Source organism: Camarhynchus parvulus, chromosome 4A (genome assembly GCF_901933205.1).
Source record: "Camarhynchus parvulus chromosome 4A, STF_HiC, whole genome shotgun sequence".
NCBI lineage: Eukaryota > Metazoa > Chordata > Aves > Passeriformes > Thraupidae > Camarhynchus > Camarhynchus parvulus.
In genome coordinates, this window is record NC_044600.1 from 19,310,168 (window position 1) to 19,337,267 (window position 27,100).

A 27,100-nucleotide genomic window follows, 5' to 3' on the forward strand; every position below is an offset into this window, starting at 1 on the left:
TTGGAGAGCAAATTTTGACTATTTTCATCATCAGTTTTGTTGTGCACAGGGTGAGGAAGATGAACAAAAGCCTGATGAGCCATGGGAGAGGGATGTCTTCTCTGCCAACCACTTCAGCTGGAGCTACAATGGCACAGGCAGGGAGAGCTCAGCTGCACTGTGCTGGCTTTCATTCCCCAGCCATGCTGCCCTTTGCTCCCCAGAGCAGATCTCAGCCAGCAGATCACAGCCAGTGGATCTGGGCCAGAAGATTATGAGCAGTGGATCATGGCCGGTGGATCCCAGCCAGCAGCTCTTGACCAGGAAGTCATGACCAGTGGCTCATGGCCAGCAGATCTCTGCCAGCAGATCATGACCTGAGAGGATAGGGATGCAGGGCCTGCTCTGGGGCCCAGAGGCTGCACTGCTCTGGGAGAAGGAGGGGATCCAGTGAAGCACCGATGAAGACCCCATTTGAGGGGATATTGATACCTGTGGCCATGGGGGGAACGCAGTTTCTGGGTGTTAACAATTTCAGAGACACAGCATTGCCAGTTCCACGTGCTCTGCTAACGGGAATGCTTTACAACAAAGCACTTGCTACTTGTTGCAGTGCTTGTCAGGAAATGATATCCTATTAATATTTTAAACTCCAGGGCTGGAAGAGGGTCCCTGAGGTGGTTCATTCATCTGCAGGTAGGAACTGCAGTCTGAGGCTTTCATCTGACTCCAGCAGGCCCATAAACACAGCCCCTCTCCATACACATGGGTAATTGGGGGCTACTGAGCCGGGAGAACTTGAATTACAGGCACAGAGCACAGGCAGAGCACTCATTCCTGAAAAACCACTGGCTCCTAAAATATCCCAAGCTTGTTTGCAACCCTGAAAATTGCTGGCCAAGGGCAAGTAAGGCAGAATGCAGGAACAGGCTGAAGAAATGGAATAAAACCCAGAGAGCCTTGGTTATGCCAGAAGGGTTTGCAGAGTGGGGCTGTATGGATAATGGAAAAGCCAGCTGCTCCCACCCCCCTCTCCTCATAACCCAATATTATAAACATAATTTCACTACAGCAACGAACATTTCACTTGCTAATTACCTCCCTCATCACCAGTGTGGCTGCACTGAGGTTGCAGCTTTGAACTCGAACCAATCTGCTTTAATCTTCCAGGCTGTGATGGAGGGCAGGGCGGGGGGCTGGGCTACAGCTTTGAAGCACGCGTGCCCACACCCCATTTGCAGCATCCCAAGTTTTCTAGGGGATGGCATCACTCCTCTCATCCACAAACACACACAAACGCTGTCCCTGAGCACCAATCCCTTCATCACACATCCTCTGTGCAATGCTGAGGCAATCAGAGGTGCTATACTGGTGTCAGCCATGGTTCCACAGCCCTTTGCTGCTCCCCTGCCCCTCAGTGCACCCACAGACCCTCGCTGCCAACCCCTCTGCATCCCAGGAAAACATAGATGGAATGCTTCCATCTGTTTGATGTGCTGAAATTAATAAAATGGGCTTGAAGCCTGGATCACACCAGCTGGTTATTTTGTAGGTGTATATAAATTGCAGCAATTACAGGGGTTGGGTTTTAATTGCTTTATAAAATGCCCGTCATTTCCCCAAACCTCCACCTTCTGTCCCAAAATACAAATAGGTGATTTCTCTACAAATGGGGAGACAAGTGAGAAAAAGTGACAAAAAGGCCTTGAGCAGGAGTCACTGGTGCTGAGTGGGGAGGAGGGCCTGGGTAACCCAGGGACAGCAGCACCAGAGAGGGAAGTGCCCAGGCACCTTGGGACAGGGGCTGAGCCTCCCCCATGCCGAGTGTCAAGGACCCACAGGATCAAACCCTCCCACAACTCCAGCAGAGCAGCTCAGCACCTGCAGCCCTTTACCTGCCAGTCACCAGATACACAATAAATCCATTCCCACTCCACCAGAGGAGAGTAATCACACAGCACTGACCTGCAAATACCAATGCTCATGTTTCTTCAATTATGAGCACAATGGGACACAACTCTTTTTCCTCCAAATACCAAACAAGCAGTTGAACTAAACTAAAGATTTATTTCTCTGTTTGAAGAATCCATCAAGGTTGCAGGCTCAAGACAACTTCAGGAAGTATAAATACGTGGTGTCCTCCTGGTCCCTGTGCTTCATCAAACACAACCTTGCCTGTGCCTGGCCACAGTTGCCCTCCATGGCCGGTCCCCGGCCCATCCATGAGTCTGGCAGCTGGTTCACTCTCAGAAATGCTGTCAGCCTTGTGGCTTTAACCAGCTGAGAGATGGAACAGAGCAGGCTCTGAGCCCCAAGCAGGTGGCCAAAGAACAAGCTCTCCATGTGTCACACAGACCTGAGGGGAGTCCAAGTCCCCAGAGGTTTGGGCCATGCAAGCCTCAGATCTCCAGTGGCATGAACTTGTGGGTGTGGGATGGGAGGACCCGGAGAACCCTGGAGCTGGGGAAAGCCCTAGGAATGCAGGGGTGGTGGGTATCTGCTCCATCCCTCAGCACCGCTCTGAGGGGTGAGAGATTCAGCCTGGCACGATGGCAGGGAGGGTGTCCTTCGGCTCTGCCTTACCCCAGAGAGGTTTCTGCATTTATCTTCATGGGAAGGGAGCCAAAACTGGAGAGTGATACTTCCAGTACTCAGGGCTTTTCTCATTGCCTCTGTTCATTATAATCACTTCCAGTAATGGAGGTGAATCCCTGCCCCGATCCTCCTGCGCACCACAAACACATATCATGTGTGCATCCACAAACCCACGTGCAGGCACACAGGCACCGAGTCAAACCCACCTCAAAATGCATGCCAAAATGGCAGGAAAACCAGTTCCTGGAGCCACCAGCATTCCCCAGCCTCACCTGGACAGGGCAGGGAATGAGCCCTCGCAGCGGCCATCGGGATCGCTGCCACGCTGAGGACGCACAGTCAAGCCCTCGGGGCTGGGGATGCACTGCCAGGTCCCAGCATGGGGCACGATTCCTGCTGGATGTCCTCTGACTTGTTTTGGAGCAGCACAGGGAAGCCAGATGTCACCAGGACATTGCCCAGGGCATCAGGAGTCTGCCATGGAGCTCCTGAGGAAGTTGCTCATTTTTTAAAACCACAACGTTGTTGATAGCATGAGACAGGTGTAATCACACTGGAGCTGTGGGAACCTCCACCCATGTCCCTGTTCCTGGCCAAAACACTGCTCTGCATTGAGCTCCTGCCCCAGGCACCCACTGTGGGGATGATGGAACTGATGTGGTTTGTCTCAGGAATGCTGGGACAGCTTTCTGGGACGCAGCAGCTGGCCAGGCTAATCTGCAGGTAGCTCCCACCAGGGTCATTCCAACCCCATCTGCTCTGGGGGGATTTTGGAGCAGGATAGTGACAGTGGGGTTGGTACAGCATCCTCTCACTCCACTGGCAGCTGCCTCTGCATTGCCAAACAAAAATCACAGAAGTTTGGAAGGGACCATAAAGCCCATATCATAGAACCCCTTGCCATGGGCAGGGATATCTTCCACTATCCCAGAGTGCTCCAAGCTCTGTCCAACCTGGCCTTGGACATTTCCAAGGCATTGACAGCACTGCACAGATCAGGCTCCTCTCAGTGGCCACAGCAGGTCCAGAGCCTGGCATTGCTCCTGTGCCAGCGGACGCTCCCACTCCCACCTCCCATGGCTGCACAGAGGGCTCACCACGGCACTGTCACTGCCAGCCCTGGCAGCAGCACATCCAGGCGATAAGACATTCTTCCCTGTGAGGGTGGGCAGGCCCTGGCACAGGTGCCCAGAGCAGCTGGGGCTGCCCCTGGATCCCTGGCAGTGCCCGAGGCCGGGTTGGACAGGAGCAGCCTGGGATAGTGGAAGGTGTCCCTGCTCAGGAAAAGGGGTATAACAAGATGAGCTCATGGTCTCCTTTAAGCCAAGTCATTCTGTGATTCCACAAATCTATGTTTAGTTAAATTCCCACCACCAAGAAAAAAAAACTTTGGGGAAAAATATGCAAAGCCAGTCAGCTACCAAGCTTTACTCAGAGAATGTCCCTAGACAACGGCACAAGTGACAAAGGAACAGGACTGGGCTGCCATGAGTGACATTAATGCTTTTTAAGTCACTTTGGAGCCAGACTGAGTAAGAGCTGAAACCTCTGCCAGCATTTGGGGCTGCTGTCACCCACTGGCAGAGCTGACCTAGAAACCAAGTGTGTCTGCACAGCATGGGCGTGAGGGGGCTCTGATGGTGCTGAAGAGTCAAGAGCCAGAGCCTGAGCCAGGCAAAGGGGCTCTGGCAGTGACCCCGGCATGGAGGGGATGGGGACCAGGGGGATGCACTCGACCCACACCCGAGGGTGCAGTGACAAGCCCCATGCCCCCTGATCAGTGTGAGCAATAAAAAAGCAGCTCCAAATCCATTAATCAGGTTTAATCCCTGATGATCTATTAGGCTTAAACCCTGACTTGTTCTTTCTAAGCTCACCTTCAGCTGGGAAGCAGCTCTGGAGGGAAGCTCCCTGTGGGGAGCAGGGCTGGGGATGCAGGTGGCACAGGGGTAGGTTTGTCACAGCCAGGGCTCCCAGCCACATGCACCATGAGCCCTGTGGCAGGAGTCACCCATGCTACCTGGGCACACAGTGCTCCAGCCACATCCCCAGTGCCCAGCTTGGGGGTGGCCCCAGCCTCTCCACCTCACAGAAAGCACAGGGTAATCTCAGCCTGGCAAGACCTAAGGCTGGATCCTGCCCACAGTGGAATTAATCCACCGCTTCAGTGGCCACACTCCAATTTGTAAATGGGATGAAAGAAAGGAAGGAACTATCAAGAGCCCACAGGAGCAGCTGTGCTGGGCTGGACAGGGACTGGGGGGGCAGGCAGGCAGGTGGGATCCACACTCCTTCCACAGCACTCCTGCGTGGGCTGCATCAGTACAAACCGTGTCTTGTGTTTCCTTGGGAATTTAAATTGAGAGAAAAACTCGAGCAAACAGGGTGAGCTGAGTATGGGATTTGCAGGCGCTGCACGTGCTGCTGCCAAATCAGCACATCCTGGATTTGTGTCTTGTCAGCTCTCCTGCAGCATCTTCTCTTGGGCGGAGCCAACCAGCATCGCCCAAACCTGCCTGGTTTTGGGGAGCAAACCTGTTGCTTGTGCCACCACATGAGCTAAAAGCACACTCCGAATCTGTCATGCAGCTGCCTCCCCTATGGGGAGGTGTCACTCATACCCACACTCCCATGGGACACCATTACCAGCGCACACATCTGTGGCAGCTCCAGCATTTAATTATGCCTGCAGAGCTCCTTCCTTTCTAGGGTACATCTCAGCTGAAGAAATGAGAGGGACAGAAATGGCTGCAGGTAAAACTTGCTCCATCACCTGCTGATGGAATGACCTAGGGTCCCACTCACCTCCTCCCAGTGCCTCACTCTTTGGCCTCTGTTACCCAGGAACATGACCAAATGTTCCTGCTCCTATGACAACCTGAGGGCTGGAGAGTGCTGCTAGTTCTCCTGTAAATCAAAGTGTCCTGGGGAAAAATCACAAGGGGGGAAAAGTCACACAAATTACTTCAATGGTGTTGTTTCTCCAAAGTCGCTGATTAGTTACAGACTTGGTCTGAGCATTGTTTTGGCAAGGTTTGTGTCTGGCTGCCTGGTGCAGCTCCAGGGTGCACATTCCCTGTTCCTTGTTTACCCCTGTCCCTGTGCTACTTAACAGCAGCAGGGGCTTTGGTTCCAAAAATATTCCTTCAGGCAAAACACTGTAAGAGCCCGAACACCTGGAAGTCCTTGGCACGGCTGTCCTCCTCAAGGCAGGGACAAGAGAAATGGCTGTGGTGGGAGAGAATCCCTGCTGCTGGAGCTCGGCCACGCACGCACGTCTCCCATAGAAGGAGCTGCTCCTCATGTCTCCCATGGAACCAGCTGCTCCTCGGCACCCACACCAGGCTCTGGTGGCAATCAGCACACACAGGTAACCAGGGGACACCAAACCACAGCGGAAATGCCAGGAGCAGATGCAGTTCATTACCTCAATGCTGGGTGGCACAGACACACGGGGACACTGCTCCTTTAGGCTCAGCTCACCCCAGCAGGCACGGCTGCCTGCCCCGGTGTATCAGAGGGCTTTGTACACATGCAGTTTATTACAAGGCTGTGTTTTTATGGTCTCCCTGTCTCCCAGCAGGAGGCTCCAGCATGTCTGTCAAAAGTGTGTTACCCCTACACAGGAATTCTACTTCTCAAAACAGGCAGAGGATGAACAACACTTGGCATAATAAATGAGGTTTTCCCACACTGATGTTCTTAGCATTCCCAGCTGCAAGGCCACTGAGCAAAAGTATTCCTCCTCACCAAATCTTCCGGTTTTAACCCCTTACTCCCAACAGCCGTTTTCCTGGCTATGAGAAAAAGGATGGGAATAAGACAGCTGACACCCTCCCTGTTAGGGGGCGACCGGACCTTCTCCTACATCCTAAGCATGCGGCTCCACCCAAAAGTCAGCACAAGGCAGAAGCCTGGCAAAGCACAGCACATTTCTGCAGTTCCTGGAACTGGAAGAGAAAACCAGGAGCTGCCCAAAGACAAGTTCAGCTTCCACACTTCCACCAAATACAGTTCCAGCAAAGGCTGGTTCCTTTCATTCCTGTGACAGGGCACAGCACAGCAACTTTTGGGTGTTCCCTCTCCTGCATCCTACCTTATCAACCAAGACATTTTGGGACAGATCTTGACACACACTTCCAGGCCATGGAGAGGCAGGACATGTGGCAGGCCAGCCCCTGGGCCCCAGCCCCCCCAGCAGTCAGAGAGCACATGTGAGGCCCACGGCTGCTGGAGCACCAGGCATCCCCACCTGTGAACAAGCAAGGTGGCAGCAGCTCTCACAGGACACCCAACAGACTGAAGAGGACATTTTAATGCCACCCTGCACTGCCTGCTGCCTCGATGGGTATGATGGGGCCCGCAGCACCCAAGGCAGCTGCTTGCATCTGGGCAGATCCCCCAGTTCCCCAAGCATTCACCAGAATCAGTGAATCCTAGAATGGTTTGGGTTGGGAGGGACCTTAAAGCTGATCCAGTTCCATCCCCTGCCATGGGCAGGGACACCTTCCACTAGACCAGGCTGGTTGAAGCCCCTGGCCTTGAACACTTCCAGGGATGGGGCAGCCTCTGGGCATCACAGAGGTTCATCCTGGCAGAAATGTGTATGGCTGATTTAGGTCCTTCAGTCTTTACATCCTTCAATCTCTCCAAAGCCATTCTTCTCAGCTTGCATATTATCCTGGCTTTCTGTACCATTACAGAAGTATTGAAAATGGTTTAAATATTTTATTAAATTCGTCCTCACTGTGACAAGCCAGTTTTTTTTTTCCTGAAGTCATCTAAGCATGATCTGCTTGTCGGAGCTGTCCTAGTTAAACACTGAGATTTTACTCCCCAGTTCAGGCCGTGTGATTTTCAGACATCTTATTAAATGTGCTACATTTGATATAAAAAAATTCCCAAACTACAGTGAGCCTCGAGCATATTTGTGCATTTCCCACTATTTTTATTTATTCCTTTAAAAAGACAGAGTAGAAGGAAAAGATTTCCAGTGCTCCAAGCAATGCCTTTTTCCAGGAATTTTTTTCTCCTGGTTCCTTCCAAACCAGGAGTTATAGAGGGGTCATTTTCTGATGCTCTGCTGTAGGAACTACCACAGCTGCACAGCCCGAGGAGTAGAAGGGCTGGGGAACAGCTCCCCATTTCCCCTCTGAGTTCACTGCAGGATGGGTGATGGTGAGCAAAAGAAGCCAGTGCTGGCAGCAGCCCCAGAGCTCCCCACCAGCCGTGGTCTCCCCAGCTGGCCCCAGAAAACCCCAGAGCTCATTTTGGTAGGAACCCAGGAAGCAGCTCTGTTGTCCCCAATGGAGCTGAATGCCACTGGAATTCCTGCTTCCCTGAAAAATCCCTTCTGTCAGAAAAGTAAGCCATTAACAATGATCCTATTTTATTCTGCCACAGTGATGAGACCACAAAAATAGAGGAAAGAGAGAAAAAAACTGAAAGGAGACGCTGCAGATGTCCACCTGCTCCTTCAGTCTCAGCCATCCAGCCTTCCATCCTCTCAGGTTTCTGTCTCTCCTGTGCAGCAAAAGGGACTCATTCGTCACCCCCTTGGGTCACTGTGGCCTTGGGGATGATGCCCAAAGCCCTCCCTGCGCGGGAGGATCGCTCTGTGGAGGCTGCAAGGGAGCAAGTTCCTTCTACCTCTTGGGGTTCCTGCTGCTGGAGCTGTAGGATCCAAGTGCTGGCAGCAGTGCAGATCCTTCCCAAGATCCTCACTGTCCCAAGGACAGCCAGGTGAACAAATCCCTGTTGCACATCCTGCCAGATCTGGGGTCTGCAAGACCCCCAAGGGGGGATGGCTCACAGGGTCCCATTGCCAGAGAGCTCCAGCAGCAGCACTTCAGGGAGAGCAGCCCAGCAAGCCCCAGAGCAAGGTCAAGCAGGAGTCACCCACAACCCTGGGAGGACAGAGATTCCAAAGGACAGGCACAACCCACAGCCTGAAACACAGAGCAACAGTCTCAGGCATGGGGAAGGATTAGGAGCACACAGCATGTGCCTGGAGGGGCTGTCAGAAGGCAGAGGGATAACCAGAGGACAAACCAACAACAACACAGCTCAAGGAGAGATCAGACCATGAGACATCCTGAGAGCCCCACATTTGAGGACTGACTGTCAGGCATAAGCCAGCATCCTGGCACTGCTGGCTCTGAAGCCAAAGTGAACAAAACCCTTTCAAAGTATAAAAGACAGAAAATGCTTCATGCCATAAATATGTATATCCCCTTGGAAGAGCCAATGGCGGAAAGAAGATGCATCTTTTGAATGAGTTCTATGAATACATGGTGGGCAAAGAACACCACCAAAGTTTTCCTCAAAAGAGAGGAGTGGAGAGGAAAGGAGAGGAGGGTAGGGGAGGGAAGAGGAGGGCAGGTAAAAGGAAGGAAGGAAGGACAGGGCAGGAAAAGGCAGGGCAGGGCAGGGCAGGGCAGGGCAAGACACTAACTCCAGTGAACAGCAGTCTCCAGGGGTGCTCTAAGGACGCTGCAATCATGTTAACTGCTCTTGCTGCAGGTAACTGTCTGGCTGGGAAGAGCCCTCTGGAATACTCTCAGGGTGCGTGAGAATTCAGAGATGGAATTTCCAGGGAAAAAGCCTGACACATACTGATGTGAGGTGCACAGGTGTGTCTGAATAGCAGGAGATCCAGCGTCACCAGCAATTACTAAAGGCAGAAGAGGACAAACTACCTGAAAAAACATCACTTTTTCCATTAAAATTTCCTCCTCATCCTCTGGGGCTCCCTGTGTGATTCACAACCAGGAGAGTTTCATTAGGCAAAGCCCTGTGATAGGGACGTGTTCTCAGGAGCCATGGAACCATCCCGTGGGCACCTGTGACACCTGGCTCAGAGCATGGCTGGGGTTCCACAGGCTCCAACAGCCTTTCCAAGCAGCTATATAATCTCAGGGGCACAAACACCCATCTGAGGCTGCTAAAGGAAATCTGGGATTTGGCAAGTCATTTACACAAATTCCTCTCTGCATTTAATAAACAACCAAGCTTCTGTGGCAGAAATTAAGAGATGCAATTCAAAGGGAATACACTGAGCAGGGAGTTTAGTGCTAGAGAGAAACTCATGGAAGATTCATACATTCCCAAAGAACATCTGGTTCCATTCAACATCAAAAAAGCTACTTTGCAATTTTCACCAGATAATGGGCTTATCAAAGATTTACTAATCACTTCATTCAATTCCTATCTCACCTCCCAAACTAAATTAACAAAATTTAAGCAAAAAGTAGGGAAGAATTCTGAAGAAGGTACCTGTTCCCCACCTCCTCACTATCTGGGATGCACATCAAGATTGAGATCTGGCTGCTCCCAAACTGAACGGGAAACATAAAGTGGCTGAATTCACACCTAATTCACACCTAAACACCAGGAAGAAATGGTTTGAATTACAAATACAAAATTAGCCGAGTGTGAAGCTAAAGCTCCTGCATTTTAAATTATGGCAAGAGTCACAGGAGATCAATCTGCAGAGATCAGCCAGACCTGGCACCAGAGGTCGGTGACAAGTGACAGGGGTGACACCAAGCCTGACTTGTGCTGTGAGCATGACACAGGATTCAGCTTTACAGAGCCAAAACACTGCAGAACACAGTTTTAATCGAAAATGTTACACTGCAGAACAAGCTTTAATCTAAAATACTAATTGGCAATAAATGCATAAACTATGCCGGCAAATGGTTCAGGCTCCAGCCTGCCTGTTTGTCCCAGTCTGAGGTTTGTTTGGTGTCTCGTCCTCCTCATGCTTCTACTGCCTTTATCAGCACCTCACTGTTACCTGCCATGGCACTGGCACCCAGCTCCTGTCCCTGTGGATTGCGTCTCAGTTCCTCCAGCTGGGAGCTGGGTACAGGCAGAGCCTGAAATCAGACAATCCATGCTGGAAGGGATGAGAGCTGGAAGTGGATGGGGAATGAGGGCCAAGGAGGAGGAGGAGGAGGAAGCCGAGGAGGTTGTGCTGGGTGACAATGTCCAAGGATGGTGGGGGGGGACCATCTGATAGGAAAATCTCAGTAAGAAACCCAAAGGGAAGGAAACCACCCTGCCTACATTAATCTCTGGGGCTCTGAGACCCATCCTGGGACTGTGACACCCATCTCTGGGCTACAACAGCCACCTCTGTGACAGCATTTCCGGGGCTGAAACATGCTGTCTGGAAGATGTGACACCCATCTCTGGGCTGAAACACCATCTCCAGGGCTGCAATAGCCATCCCATCTCTGGAGTGCATCCCACTTGCAGGAACTGAGTTGGGCAGCCAGAAGTACCAGAGCCACCTGCCCCCGGGAGCCCTCTCCCAGCATGACACAGGGCAAGTGAGTCATTGCCAGGACTCCTGAATATTACCTCCTCAGCCCCCCTTTTTCACAGCCTCCCTCCTGCCCCCATCAGGGGCTTGTGCTGGAAAGGGGCCCTGAGCTGGCTGCCAACGCCTGAGAACAGAACACAGAGCCCGCACTCGGGAGCCTTCCCTCTCCCAGCATGCCCTGAAAATTCATCTTCCAGCTCCGATGATCAAACAAGCTGATCAAACGCTCCAGCAGCTGGGTTTTAATTCCCTGCTGATGCAGCTCCTGCGCACACTCAGGAGCCTTTCCCCTTCCTTCCCCCACCTCTGCAGCAGCAGGCGCAGGAGCGGGAGCCACCGGACAGGTGAGGCAGAGCAGCAGCAGGACAATGTCAGGAATCACACACATCTCTTCACCTGCCCCATATCAAAGGATTCCTCTCAGGTTAAAACGTTTTCCAGGCAAAATACCAGAGAAGCTCCTGCAGATGCCAAAGCAAAGACCTACTTGCTTTATTTTAGAGGGTAGGATCTTCCAAGGATTGCCTCCCTTCTGAGGGAGAGTCTGATGGACAGGAAACCCCCAAAACGGGGAAGATTTCCCAGAGAAACATCCCTTGCATTTGGTGGCATCACTCTCAAAAGCCTGGGCACGTGGGCACAGTTTGCTAATGAGGATTGCAGTGATTAGGAGCATCAAATTATCTTCTGTAGCACACAACAAACAATGCTAATGGTGGGATAATGTCAGGCGGAATCACAGTGGATTGGAACAGCACTGATAGCACATGTTAAGCAGACATATAATTACCACTGTGGCGCCTCGATAATATTAATAATGCTGCTAATTAGACCGATATAAATAGCAAGATTAATTGTCACAAAACTTCAGTGTCAGGGTTGAAAGGCAACTGCAAACCTTGCTCTTGTGTGAGCACTCAGGCACCGGGGCCATAAGAGACAGCACCCAGCACCGGTGGTCCCAGAGTTTCCTGGCGGCAGCTGGCAGCACCGACCCCGATGGAGGGAGCTGGCATGAGGCGGGCAGCAGCAGCAGTAGGAAGACACAGCCCAGCACTGAGCAATACAAAGTCCTTTCCCTCCCAAAGATGCCTGAACACCCCAAGGACAGCCAGGATGATCCTGGAGCATGTCCCCACGCAGCCCTGGCAACCTTATTTTTCTGGATTGACAAGGGAACAGCCTGTCTGAAGGAAACAACCTGCTACTTTCCCTTAATACCTTGAAGACAAAGGGGAATAGCATTGGGAGCCATTGATGGGTGTTCTGCCACTGGGGCCTTGCTATGTTCCTGCCCAAGTGAGCAAGAAGCACCCCCCCCTTCCCCAAGGATGGTTTAGAAACCCACATCCCACTGCTGGGAAAGGCAGGACAGGAGTAAATGAGGACAATTAAGCCCAATGAGCCCCTTGGAGACCTCCCCTCTCATCCACAGTTATCTCTTGCTGTGAGAGGCTGGCATGGAGCAGCATCAGGCATGGGCTGGAGGGTGACACCACAACCTGTGTCTCCCTTCCTCGCCTCCCCTGGCAGCAGAACAAATTTGGATGGAAAACGTGGAGGAGCTGGCCAGAAGGGGTGGGTCCCTTCCAACTCAGGATATTCTGTGATCCTATGAAGCATAAACCCAGTGGAGACTGCTGCATAAATCACCTCCTCCCAAACTCTTGCTTTGGGTGGGACGTGCCTGCACTGAACCAACTTTTCCACCTTCTCAGCACCAGCCCAGTGTGAGAGCTGCCGGGGGCACGTTCACCCCCACGCTCAGCCGGGCCATCCCACATTTCCCGGGGAACCTGCCCCGAGTTTCTCCCTGGCTGGCTCCGAGCCACGCCGAGGGGAGGGGGAGCTGCTTGGCTGGGTGAGCTCTGCGGGCGCTGCAGGCTCCCTGCCCCAGCACCTGGCTGCGGGGGCAGCAGGCAGGATCCTGGGAACGCGGGGAGCTGGCACGGGGAGCACTCCCTGCTCCGGGCCCGGCCATGCCCGGGCGGGCAGGGCTGCGTGTGGGCGCTGCCAAAGCACGCAGGAGGATGCAAACCCCTGGGTTTCTCTGAGAAGCAGAACCAACACACCAACAACTGCCTGGGATGGGGCTTATTTTGGCTGATTTGTTGCTTATGTAAAGCCACAATGAGACTGTTCAAACCAGCGTTGGAGATGCTGAGATAGATGTACTCGGTACAAGCTGAGCCTCAGGGTGAATGTGCCAACGCTGGAGAAGGCTTCAACCCCTTGTGTCCCAGTCCTTCTGCCTTGATCCCCATTCTCTTTTGCTTCTGGAAAAGTAAACAAAATGCCTAAACCTACCAACAAGTCACCAAAACCATCACCAAGCAGTGGCACACACAGAATTTTTGGAGTTTCTTCTGTGGCCAGAGCCTTGGCGCTGCCTGGGGACTCCTTTTGCATCTGCAATGCACAGGGCACTAGAAGAGACTTGGCAGAGATGTGGAAGGGACACTGAATTTCCAAAGCCTTTGTATTCCAGAGTCCCACCAGACCAAGTGGCACCGTGGCTGCCACAGAAATCCTGGGCCAGCAAAGCCAGTGCACTTCCCCCTGCACAACCAGGGCAGCACTGCTGACCCCGATGGGTTGAGGCCCACACCAGCCCAGCGGTCCAAGCCCATGGCCTCCTCCAGCACATCCTAACACGCTCCTGGGCTGTCAGTGCCAGCTTATCCAGCAGATCTTGGGCACCAGCCCCATGGATTACTCAAGCTCCGATGTCTTACGGCAATGGGCACGAGAGAAAATGCCTGAACAGGTTTTCCCTCCTGGAGCACCCAGCCGTGCCTGCCATGGCTGCCCTGGGGCTGGGGCGCTTGGGGCGCTGCTGGCAGGTGCCCGAGGGCAGCGGCCCTGGGCAGTGCAGAGGGAGCCCGCGTGCCCAGCCTGCCTTCAGCCAGCCCTGCTGCCCTCCTCGCCCCCAAAACCACGACCACATGCCAGCCAGGAGCACCAAGCACCCCAGGAGCTCCCTACCCCGTGCCATGGCGCTGCCCAAGCCTCTCTACAGACCACCTTCAGGAACCAGACCGGGAACCAACCCAAGGCAGACTTTTCCAAAAGTTACAACATCTGGGAAGCGCGGAGGGGAGGGACCACTGGAGCCTGCGTGCTGAGCACAGGGTAAGTGCTCATGCCAAAACCTGCTCCAGCTGCTTCAAACTTGGCTAAAGCTGCACCCAGTGAAGTGCAAAATTCCCATCAGCCCTTGCTCACTTTTACAGAAAAAGCCTATCAATTTCTGATAAAAGGAAAAGTCTCCTTCCCTCCTCTGCACTAGAACAGACACAGATCTGCTCTATGATACAGCCAGTAAAGGGGAGCCTCAAGCATTGTAGGCAGGACCCCAGGGCCACCCATGGACCCTCAGGGGCATTGATAAGGGGGCAGCATCGCTGTCACCCCCTCCTCACAATTGCAACCATCTCCACATGCACAAGGTTTCCCAGTGTGGACCAAGAGCATCCAGCGGTTTCCCTGAGAGAGACCTGGGTCAGGCTGGAGCCACCATCACTGGCATGCAGCAGCAAGTCAAGGGCTCTGGAGGGGGAAGCAGCAGCCCCCAGGCAGCCCCTGCCCCTGGGTCCCCTGCCAGCCCCTACCCACCAACCCTGGCTGCCCAGCACAGGCCTTCCATTCCATCCCAGTGAGTCAGACAGAGCCTGAGGGAGTCATGAGGCTGGCTGGAAAATCCCAAGAGTTTCAGAAAATAAACAAACACCTTGTGGGTTTGCTTTTTTTTTTTTTTTTTTTTTTTTTTTTCCCAAGCCTTTGGAGTGGATTTGAGTCAACGTTTGAGCTTCTCTCCAAAGTCTCAGCATAACACACATACCAGCCCTGGGATGCTTGATTTGACATGATTTTGATTTCACATCCCCTCTCCTCCCAAAGGAGGGGCTTCCCAAAACCCCTGGAATAGCTGGGATGGAGCCCAAACCAGAGGCACCCTTCAGCCCAGTAAGTCCCACTGGGGCCTGGCTTGGTGGGCAGCAGACCAGCATCACCAGCACAGGGAGCTGCACAGAGCATCCCAGCTCCTTGGGGTCTTGGCCTGACTCCCAACTCCCAGTGGGAGAGAGAGTCTGGGAACCCCAAAGCAGCAGCTCCCTATGAAGTTCAGGAGTGGAGCAACACCTCAGGAAGACTACGTACATGGAAGGAACAACAGGAATTCCCACATCTAGGAAAATCGGAGCCTCACCTCTTTGTATCCTTTGCCACCACATCAGGAGCTCAGCTGCATCAGCCAAAACACTTGGGCCATTCTCTGCAGCAGATCCTGAGTTATTATAATGAGAGGCTGACACAGGAATCCTGCTCCCTGCCTGCTCCCGCCCCTTCCCTGCCCACTCCTGGTCCCATCTGGCTCCAGCAGCCCCTTTCCTGCTCACCTACCAATGGGTCTAAAGACTATTTCAGCATTGAACAGTGTCAAGGCACAAGAGTAACCCTCCCACACTGATCTCCCTGGCAGACCCCAACCCTGAGGGTCACTCACTGAACCTTGATCTAATTTGCTTTTCCTCCCTTTCTTCCCCCCATTAGTCCCCTCATCTTTCTTTAGAGACTATCTTTGCCAATGGGAACTTTTTGTTCCCTCTGACGCCACAGATTTATGTGCTGGCAGGGCTGCTGTGAGCAACAGCTTCCATGAGAGGCCTCAGCCTGGGCTCTGGAACAGTCCCATTAGAACTGAATTTCTATTTTTTGTTCACGGTGTTTTACAACAGATAAAAAAAATCTTTTGAGCACTAAATAACTCACCACAGATCATACTAGAGGTGTGCAGGATCCCTTCACTAACCCAAGGTTACACAAAGCTCAGCCGTGGGCAATTTGAACAATAAACTCCCTGGCTGGGCATGACTTGGATTTAAATTATTCCCAAACCGTCACGTTTATTACCCTCTATTCTCCTTAATTTTCCCCGCTCTCCCTGTGCCTCAGCCCAGCAGTGAATGGAGCTCAGTGCCAGGGCTGCCTCTCAGGCGGGACCCCCAGGCATCCCCTGTTCTGCTCTGCTCACACCCAGTTTGGATGAAGGGATGGCAAACCCCCCAGGCTGGCCCCTGCAGCCCAACCGAGGGGAGGTGGGGCTGAGAACCGCCCCTCCTACCTTCCTGCGGCCCAGAACGGGAAGGGTGTGGTTACCCCATCGGCTTCCCAAGTCTCTCTCTCAAGGCTCTGGTCCCATATAGAGGGGCCTTTGTCCCTTCTGCTGTGTTAGGACCATGGAATGGTTTGGGGGGCATGGGTTAGTGATGAACAAGCTGATGGTGCTGATGGTTGGACTGGATCTTAAAGGTCTTTTCCAACTTTAAGGACTCCATGGTTCAGTGTCTCAAACCCCCACTCAGAGTTTTGACCCAAACCCCCGCTCACCCCACGGCCCTCAGAGCGGAGCTGTCACCCAGGAGCTGCCCATGCATTGCATTAATTAATCCTGTGGAGAATATAAAATAACTCAGCATCAGTCTGAGGCACAACCCCCATCTGGCACGGCCTCTGACCAGAACCAGAAACAAAGCAAGAGAGAATTAAAAAAAATGGAAGAGAAAAAGTGGGAAGAAAATGGATTAAACTCCAGAGTTCAGGGAGTGACATGTTTAATTGCTAATGTGGCTTTGGGATTATTCTTTTTTAAGACTTTTTTACCAGCCCAGCTGGTGTCATTCTCTAATACCCAGCAAGCAGCAAACAGACTGTGGGAGATGAGTTGTGCTCTCGCTGCGCTTTCTGCTAATAAATAAATAAATAAATAAATAAATGCAGATCAAAGGAGTGAAACAAACCCCTTCTGGTAATTTTTTTCCCTTCTGTTTCCCAACTGGTCCCAAACATATTTCCTGCTGGGACTGACAAGGAACACTGTGAAATTCAGAATCACAGCTTCAAGAACCGAGTGGCATCAGATGAAAGAGAAATGCTTGATTTAAACAGGAGATGAAGGGGTTGAGCAAACACAGTCTTGGGCAGAGGCCTGGCCTCCCCAAGGCAGGGGCATTGCAAAGGGGGAAAGGGGTCCCTGTTATGGATGGAGGCCTTGGCTCCCTGGGACCAGCCCCAGGCTGTGCCACCCTCCTTCGCCCTCTTCCCAGTCCTAAACTTTATTATAGATTTTTTTCCAGTGGCCACACTATCACTGTGTGGGAAGGGAAACAAGAAATTTCCCTCTCATTTCATCAGGAAAACAGATAAAAATGAGCTCAAGACAATAATTTCTCTTCTTCCAGGGCATAACAACTCTGCTACACCTGAGGCAGATTGCAGGGCTTAGAGATGGTGATGAGGAGAAGGAGGAATAGAGATGCCCAAACTGCGTGTCTGGCAGCACCTGCCACCTCCAAAACCACCAGCTTCCATGGGGATGAACTGCTGGGAATTCTGCCTGCAGGATGGCTTCCCCTGAGGGCGCTTGGGAGATATGTCCAAGGAAAGCCCAAACATAGAGAAGACCAAGAAACAAGTAAGCGGCACTTTGTCTCCAGTGGAAGCATCAGCCAAAGGACCAACACCAGATTCCTCTCTGAGCACTGCTCTGGTCCCCAGCAACTGGCACTCAGCAAGCCCAGCACGGCCTGTGGGCATGCTCCTAGGGGAAGGGAGAGGGCATTCCCAAGGGAAGTGCTCTGACCCCTCGGGTGGAGAAGCTGGCACATCTAAGCTCACACCTGGGACTGGGCAAACTGTGCACAGTGGGAGGCTTCAGCCTCGCACACATCACCTGTAGCCGGGCTCTGCTAAAAATTCACCCTTTCATCTTGTGACTTGTAAGATTAAAGCAAAACCCCAGGACTCCTCCAGCAGCAATGGAATAGCACCGTCCCCCTCCGAGCCCGTGGCACTGTGAAGTGACCCCCAGCAGCTGTGAATCTGCCCTGCAGCTGCTGCCCTGCTCAGAGCTGGCACTCCAAAGGCGCAGGAAGCCCAGGAGCATCCCAGGAGCAATCTGCCCTGGGATGGCATCAAAGCAGGGCCTTGCCAAGGCCCACAGCAGTGTGACGCCATGTGGAAGCCACACCACAGATACACACAGGCTGTGGCAGTGGGCAGAGCCCGACCTTGCCTGGTGAGAGGACACTGCATGCCATGCCCTGCTCCACGGCCCCTGGAGATGGGCTGAGTCCTTGGTTTATTCAGTTTGCCTGCTTCCCACCACTTCCAGAGCCTCCTGAGCTGGAGGGTAGGAATTGCAACCCCTTAGCTTTTGCCAGTAGATTGATGCTTCCCAAGGGGCTGGGGAAGAGACGCCACTGCATCCTTTTCTCCAGCCCTGTCACTGGAGGACAATACCTCATGGTCCCTGTACTGGTGCCTGAGAGTCTCTGGGAGGAGAATGCAATGAAAGCCACAACACATGTCTCACCTCCATCTCTGCAATGCATAAATAACCTGCTCTGTCCTCACCTGGCACATTCCAAACAAAACCAGTAAGTTTATGTTGCAAACAGCATTCCTAAAACACATTCCTAAACCCCCCCTGCTCCAGCTGCTTTCTCCTTAACACCTCTCTAAGCATCCTTCCATTTTTCAGCCTTGCGTGGCTTCCTGCTGGATCTGACTGTCAGGAGTCTGCTAACAAAGCCATGGCTGTTGGAAGCAGAGGTAAATTCAGACTCTCCTGCCTTTAACCTAGTCATTAGTCCCCTAGAACATCAGCATTCTTGACTGCACCATGGGCTCACAACTTCCCAACATCCTGGCCCAGCTTTACGCCTGCAGATGCCATCAGGGAATAGCCAGCTTTCAACTTCTGCACCCAATAAACTCACAATCCTCCAACCAGTGTTAATAAAAAATGGTTCTGTGCACCAGTTATCCAGGAAAAACACCATTTTGAGAAGTATGGAAATACTCAGGGTGAGTTATTTTGAGATGAAACTTTACAAACACACTTCAGAAAGAGGTATGGGTTTTGTCAGGCGTCATGCTGCGCTCCATTACCCCTGAACCACTTGGAAACCTCTCCTTCTCCATAGTACAGGGAGAGCTTCAGGCAGGACACAGCTCCTTCCTTGGCAGGCCAAAGAATGGACTTGTTTTTTTCATGTTTTCCATTATAGGCTGGATTTTTATGGATCACTCTACCACAAGCATCCGACTCTAGCCAGGACACAAAGCTGCAGTGAGCACATCCATCAGGCTCTCTTGTCTCTCGACCTTTAGTTTCCAATAACCATCATCACAAAAATAAACAAACAAAGCCAAAGAACTCATGCTGAAAGACAACCCGTGCATGTTTTCTTTTGGATACCGGATGTCTGGTTCCCAAAAGCCCTTTGGAGAAACAAGGGAGGAATCTGGATTTATCATTTTGGCACATCCTGCATGACACACACCTTATTGCACATTATTTGCTGAGCTTATCCCATAAACCAGAGATTTGCACAAGAGCACAAAGGGGTTCAGCTGGCTCACAAGTATTTGGCTGCATATCGTGATGATTTTGAACACTAAAATGCCCAAATCCCAGCCTTTTACAAGCAGATGTGAATGCTTGGAAAAGCTGAAGTGCTCAGAATGGGCTCAAAAAGGGCTATGCTCAGAGGAGATGGCAGGGTGCACGGGATAGCTGTTGGATAAATCTGCATCCTGCTTTCTCAGGAGGAAAAGGTGTTTCCTGCTGGGACATCCCACCCAATTCCCTGGCTACCGTGGCTGCTTGCACCTCTGGCCATGGGGCAGGAGCCCGTCCTGCCCTCGGCTGCCCAGGTCTCTCCATCCTGGAGCACATTTGATGAAGCCCCACATGCACAGAGCTGACCGGGGCAGAGCCAAGGGGAGCTCACATTGGTGGTGGTGTTCGATATCCCTCCCAAGAACACTGCTGGACATGTTCCCATCAAAGCAAAATACTCTCCCAAACCAACCAAACGAAGGGAAGGCAAGCAGCAGGACCAGGAAATGCCTAATCCATGCCACAGAGACTAAGATGATTGGAAATATCCCTGCTCCTCATACCTGAGACTCTGCTTGCTTCACGCAGCAGAGCCAAGGACATTGATCGATGCCCCAAAGGGCCTGGCTCCCACAGACACTGTGAACACCCAAAGACAGCCCTAATCCTGCTGTGCATGGCCAGAGCCCGGCACAGGGGACAGGCAGCTCAGGGGGACTCAGTGCCTCATCAGAGTAGCAAGTCCGCAGGAACTCACGGTGCCATTCCAGTGCTGCCACCCAGCCTGGCCGCACAGCTTCCTCTTCCACCTCCTGACGTAATGCTCTACCTCACATGTGCAGACTTTATATGCTCCCATTGCAGATCATACAGCACGGCAGGGGCATGACACCCTGCAAGAACAGGGCTCCCCAGCTGCTCCAGACGTGCCCTCCTACGACCACCCAGCCAAGAGCTCAGAAGCAGTATCACACGTGCAAGAACTTGTTCATCTGGAAGCCAGCTCAGAAAATTTTGGGGACACACCTCTGCTTTCCTCATCACAGACCTACCTGTTTGTTGATAGAGATCAAACCCAGATGGGCTGATCTGCTGCTGCTCACAGAATCCTTTAGGGTGGAAAAGACCTTTGAGGTCAAATGGAAGGTCACAGCTCCCATGGGGAGCAGAGTCTGTCAGCTCTGGGGGACGTGCTCAGCCCCACAGTAGCCAACAAGCACTTTCCAGCAAGAGGATGGTTTCCCTGGAGATGCTGAAAGCACAAAGCAGGAGCTGGGACACTCGGAAGAACCAGCCTACAACTCATAAGGTAACCCCACCTCCTCCTTCTCAAGGTCCCTGAGATCCATCTCCACTCCTGACATAGGAGGATTTATCAGCAGATGTGCTGCTACTGCATATTGATTTCTACAAAAAGGCACATCAAACTACTTCAATTGGATATTCCAAGCTGTTTTTTTTTTTTTTTTTTTTTAAACACATCAGCTGTCAAGGTAAAATCACTTAATTACACCTGTCAGGTGCTTCACAGGCTAATGTGATAATAATAGCAATATTCAGTATCAGAGAGCAAGGTTTTGAGCCTTCTGAGAAATTCATCTGACACTCAACTGCATGTAGCCGACTTTCCAAATTACTCAAAGCCGCTGAGTGTTGCTGGGACCCATTTTTCAGGGACACACATGCCAGGAATCACCAAACAGAGCCTGAGAAGAGCCAGCATCACCCCTAGCGCTCAGCCAGCAGCATCAGCTGAGCTCTGCTCATTCCCAGTCTTGAATATTCATTGTGTCCAAATGCAATATATCCTGAATATTAAACAAGAGCTACTCAGGGCAGGAATATCAATCCCTCAGCAAAGCTGCTGGTTGTTTGGGGAATGGAGGGCTGCCAGCTGTGGGGAGAGGGACAGCATTGCTGCTCCTCCATCTCCCAGGGAGGTGGTGCAGGGGGAGGAGCGCTGGCGGCCTCGCAGCAGCCCCGCTGCACACAGCCCAGGAGGGGCAAGGGCACAGAGCCCACTGACCCAGCCCTGCAGCCCAGTGCTGCTCCTGGGCCGGCACTGCTGCCCAGCCTTCAAGGAGGGCTACGCTCTCCAAAACTGCTGGCCATGCCTTTTTTAAAAGCAAAAATAGACTTTGTTTCCCCCAAATCAGGTGTTCACAGGGTGGCACCTTCCAACATAAGCAGCTTGTGACCCCTGGTCCCATCCCACTGAGGTCTGCCAAGCACAGTCTGCCTTCAGGTCGGGCTTGTCACTCACATGGCTGAAGTGCCTGGAGCAGAAAGAGGAAAAAAACCCAAATAAAATATAAAATGCAGCAGCTGTAAGCTCTCCAGAACTACAGCCACAGGATGGGGAAGGATGGAGACTCACACCCTCCACAGCCCCTCTGTGCAAGAGGGTCGCCTGAAAGGGAGGCCTTTCTGAACAGCTCAACAACCTACAGAAGGGAAAAGCAGACAGGCAACCACACCCTGCTGCAGAAACACAAGGACTTTGATCAAAGAAGGTAACACCTGTTATTTAAAAAGAACCTCATCTACAAACCATCTTTCTCCCTCCAGAGAGCTTGGACTCCAGTTCTGGGCTGCCATCTCCCAGGATACAAAGGCTAGAGATGAATCCTCCAGCCTCATCCCAAACATAGAGTCACCAAGGGATTTTCACAGTTTTATGCTTTCATTTTCCAGCTCAAACTGCTCTTGAGATAGCAACATTGAAATCATCTTGGATGTGAATGTAGGTTTGGAAAAAGTGAGAGATTAATCTAATCAAAGCAGTTTGCAGCTCTGCTACCTCAATATCCATAATAGCTTAGTTATTAATAAGGTAAAAGAGGAAAATTCTCCCTAAAAAGAAGATTTCTGGGAAGCAAAGCAAATTATCAAAGACCCCAGCCCTCAGTGCTGGTTCCTGGCCCCCGTGACCTCCAAACAATCAATATTTAAGCAGGGATGAGGATGATCTGGGTGTTCAGCGTCAGCTGAGCACTTGCTGCTCCGCCACTGAGGGTAGTGATGGGGACAAGAACCCTGGGGGGACCCTGGTGTGTGGCACAGGTGCCCCTGCTCAGGGAGGTCACTAGATAACAGAGTGGCTCTGAGATAACACTAAAAACACCCAGAGCTGTTGAGAAGCTCATGGCAGAGCTGGGGGGCCCAAAGGCCCGCACAGCTGAGGCTGTGGCACCTGAGGGGACACGGGTTCCCCCCTCAGGTCCCCACAGCAGTGGGGGCTTCCAGCCTCCAGCACCACTGACCTGGAGTGAGCCTTGGCTGGGGCTGCATCCCCTTCTCTCCCCTTCTGGAAACAAAGCAGCCAAAGCATCCCTGGTTCAGGGCTCAGGTGCTAACAGCTCCGACACCACCAGAACTCTATTCCTGCTGGGAACTGCCCCCATCTGTTCTGTGGGAGTCTCAGCAGTCACAACTGCAGCCCTTGTCCTCAGCTGACTCTTCTTGGTGTGAAGAAATAGAGATATACACACCAAAATTCCTCTGAGCACCATGGCAGTGCAGTAAATTATAAATCAAGCAGCAATCTATGACTCACCCTGCACTGGTGGGAACACACTCACAGCTCCCAGGTGAACAAGTCCCATGGGGAAGCGTGATGGAGGGTTTTCCTCAATTTTCTACCCTACCACTTTCCTAAAAGCCTTGGAATGACTACCAGCTCTCTGCACAATTTGTCAGCACAGGGAGGCTTTGTTAATCCTGGTCTCACTCCCACAGCCCCACGGGAGGCAGTGCTGCTCTGACAGGTAACAGAGGATGGGTTTTCCACCTGGCTCATGGCTCTTTCTCCAGCAGAGAGCAGATGTGTTACAAAACACCACACTTCTCTTTCTTTTGCATATTTCCAGCCTGTCAATCTACAGAAGACACAGCACCAGCAAAGGAAAAGCCTCCTCAGAGCTGGCCTTTCTCTGGCTCTTTAAAGGGAGCAGAGCTCATGGAAAAGCCACCGACAGTGGCCAGTAATTAAGGCAAAATCCTTTCTTCAAATACTCCTTTCACCAGAAATCGTGGATGGGGGAGCCAGCTGGAGCTCTGCACACAGAGCTGCTCTTGCTGTATCCCCCCGTGTAGCCCTGCCCCAGCCTCAGCATGGCAGCAGCACGGGCAGGACCCAGGCAGGCACTGCAGAGAGGATGCCAATTACAAATTTCTAGCAATCTGAATTTATAATTGGCTGAGATTTCACTCGGCAGATAATGCACTGCTGTCCTGGGCACTCGCTGTATCTAGGTCAGGCCATTAGTTTTGCTCTTAATCTACACACAGTTTTAATTTTGTCTTTAACGTCGACTTCCAGCCAGTGCTCAGCATCTCGACCCATCCCACACCCACAGAGAGGGAAAACCAGCAGCACCATCCTGATGGATGCTCCCAGCCACGCTCACACAGCAGCAGTGTTGGTGCTGCCTCTGCACTGGGCAATCAGAGAACCATGGAATGGTATCTGCAGCTGAGAACTCTTGACATGAACCTTCCCAGGGAAGGAAAATGTCACCGCATCCATCCCTGGCACCCCAGCTTCAGAAAGCTCCTGGACATGATTCAGCACTCCATCCTCTGCCCCATCCTGCCTGGCATCCCCATGGTCCCTGCTTAAATCCAGAAAACTGTTCACACTGGCTGGAATTGTAATTTACAACATTAACAAATGGAGTTGAAGATGCACAAAATAAACCCATCACATGCATTAAAGGGATTAAAGATGGTTCCTAAAACATCTGCAGGTGTATGACACAGTATGGATGGATCATTGCAGAGCATCCACAGGGAAGTCAGGCTGCTGGCATATGCTGGAGACTTTAGATGTAAAACCAGCTTGGAAGAAAGGGGAGCACTGGGAGAAGGTTTCTCATTTACACACATTAGTCCAGTTTCAGGCACTCAGTTCTTCTAAAGAGACAAAAAAAAATTCCCCGCCAAAGATATCTGTGGAAAGCACAGCCCTTCTGACAACAGGAAGTTACTCACTTCAAAAACCCAATTTTTCATCAAAAAAGTCTAACTTGAAAGGCGTTCCCAGCTCACTCAGGATGAGGGATCAAAGCCAGGGATTAAGTGCATCTGCTCACTGCTGGCTGCCCAAGAACACTGCAGAGCTCTGGGAGCAGCCACCGAGCTCAGCAGTGACGTCCTGAGGAGGGGACAGAGGGGCAGAGCCCCGCCGTGGGCAGGGACATGGGGCAGACCCAGGGAGGCAGCAGCTGCTCCACTGGCCATGGATTCCCTGGCAGCAGCATCCTATCAGCACACATTTAAGGATTTCAAGTATTTCAGGTACTTGCAAGGATTTTCATTGCTGCCAAGGAGCACACAGGGGTCAGAGCTTGGACTGAGGCCATGTAAGGAGATGGCACAAGATGCCAAAACAAATACTGGCTCTGTTGGTGAAGCCCAGCATCAATCCTGAGCAATTTCTGCAGTGGAGGCAGAGTATCAGGGAAAGAGACACCCAAAACCAGCCCCACCAATGCACAGCCAGAGGCAGGGATGTGCTGGAGGATGAACCAGAAGAAGGACACACACTGAGGTCTTCTCCAGGCAGCTGTGGCCACCCTCAGCCCTGCTCCCCCAGCAGCTCCAGCCCTGCAGAGACTGAGGAGCTGGGCAGGATGAACGGCACAGGAAGAATGCTTTCAGCAGAAGAGAGCTTCCATCCATGGCCAGAATCACTTAAGACTTATTTAAAAGGGAAAAGTGTTCTGGCAACCCGCTAGGCTTCCTCAAAAGGATTTGCCTGGCTGGCACAGGCTGGATCAGGGAGGAATATTCCAGGGTTTTAATTTCTCTGCCCAGGTTTTATTGCATGCAAACATACATGGTCACTGCTTTTGAAGGTTTCCAATTTGCTAATTGAGACATTTCCTCATGGAAAAAGAATGTCCTGGACTATGGACACGGCTGCTGGCGCAGCTCTGCACACCGGGGAAGCTTAGGTGAGGATGATGAGATGAGAGACAGGCAGGCAAAGCAAGCCTCCCCAGGCCCCATTTGGCAGCACTAGCCCAAAGTCAAACCTGGTGGCTGGAATATGAAGAAGAAACACCCAGGACATCCCATCCCATTCCTCATGCCATCAGGGGTGTTTAGTCACAGCACTGGGCACCTTGCAGCATGTTCAGGAGAGTCTGGAGATGGGGAGGTGGGAAACCAGCCCAAGAAACTGGACATCTAGGAAGATTTCTTTCCAGGCACCAGTTTGTTTAAAAACAAGGAGGAAAAAATAATCTGTTCTGCACAAAAAAAACCCCAAGTGTTCTGTGTTTTTGCTGGAGCATTGAAGTATTCCTTCTGCCCCCAAAATACACGAGAGCAGAGAGAGTGGTTTTGTTCTGAACATGAACAGGTCAAAGATCCCAGAAAAGCACTTTTGGGGCAGAATGAGCCTGGAACATGAAGGGAGAAAGGCCAGAGGAAGCAGCAGCTGAGAAAGACATGAGCAGGGTTCTAATGGGAACATGACTGCTGCCACAGTCACGCCTCACCAGCATGACCTCAGATGGGACTTGCTGTAATTTTTTTTCATTTAAAAAAAAAGGAATGAAAAGTGTTTTGCAGGCTTACTCAGAATGCATGGGGGGTGGAGAGGGAATTCAAACTTCATATAGGTCAAATATCATCCACGCAGGTTCACATCACATTCACTGCAACCTCCGCTCCCACACAGAGACAGCTTCCGAGCACTCTGGAGGAATCCTGCATCCTTACCTTCAGCTTCTCAAAGCGATCGCTGAGCGATGCCACTTGGTGGTCCCGGTGGCGGCCCACCAGTTTACATAAGGCACAGATGAGCTGGTCATCAGCGACACAGTACATGTTCACCTTCTCGTTCTCGTGCTCCAGGCACGTCAGTCCACGGAAGTGCGCGTCGGGCACGGGCTCCACCAGCCGGTGGCTGGTGAAGGGCTTCTTGTTGGGGTGGGTGGCGCGCAGGCAGCGGTCGCAGTAGGACACCTCGCAGGTGATGCAGGTCTTGACGGCGTCGCGGGGCGGATCCTGCTCGCAGAACTGGCAGGCGATCCTCTCGCCGGCCACGGACATGGTAGGGCTGTTGCGATAGGTCCTCTCGCGGCGGCTCTCGCTGGGGGAGTTGGGGCCGCTCAGGGACGCCTTCTGGAAGCGGTCGATGATGTTCTGCAGGGTCACATTCCTCTTGAGGCCCTCCAGGCCCCGGTGGTTGAGGGAGATGACATAGCGGCAGGTCGGGCACTGGAAGGCGGTGATGGGCTCGATGGACTCGCTGGAGGAGCAGCTGGACACCAGAATGCGGTGGGCACAGCTGAAGCAGAGGCTGTGGGCACAGGGCAGCAGGAGGGGGTCCTCGAATAACTCCAGACAGATTGGGCAGGTCAATTCTGACTCCAGTGTTTCCATCTTTAGTTAACACAATCCTGATTCAGCATCAAAAACCAGGGAAGGTGGTCAGGAACCTGCAAGGAAGGAGAGCAGAGATGTGAGACCACAGCTGCACTCCTGGGCTGCTCCACTCCTCCAGCAGCCTGGGGGGTTGGACACATCACCCATGCAACACCTTGACACCCTTTGCATTCTGATGCTGTCAACTCCAGCCCTGCCAGGCCCCTGCACGCACAGGCTGGAGCTGTCTCACCCGGCATGGAGCAGAGCCTGGAGTTGCAGTGGGACAGGAGCCGCATGGAGGGGATGGGAGAGGAGGAGAAGCAGCTCCTCTCACACCTTCCAGCCCAGCCAGGGCAGGACCTGGACCACAAGGCTGGAGACAAAACCAGGAGAAACCACATGATTTCATG

At 52.3% G+C, this 27,100-nt stretch overlaps 1 protein-coding gene across 2 annotated transcripts in view; it reads right to left on the reverse strand.

Moving 5' to 3' along the window:
* Nucleotides 1–27,100, reverse strand: part of MID2 (midline 2) — a 62,947-nt gene that overhangs the window by 20,852 nt on the left and 14,995 nt on the right. For both annotated transcript variants that reach the window (XM_030967847.1, XM_030967848.1), the window contains exon 2: nucleotides 26,040–26,761. In XM_030967847.1, coding sequence (XP_030823707.1) covers nucleotides 26,040–26,705 — 666 coding nt within the window. In that variant the 5' untranslated portion in view covers nucleotides 26,706–26,761. The remainder of the gene's footprint in view (nucleotides 1–26,039; nucleotides 26,762–27,100) is intronic.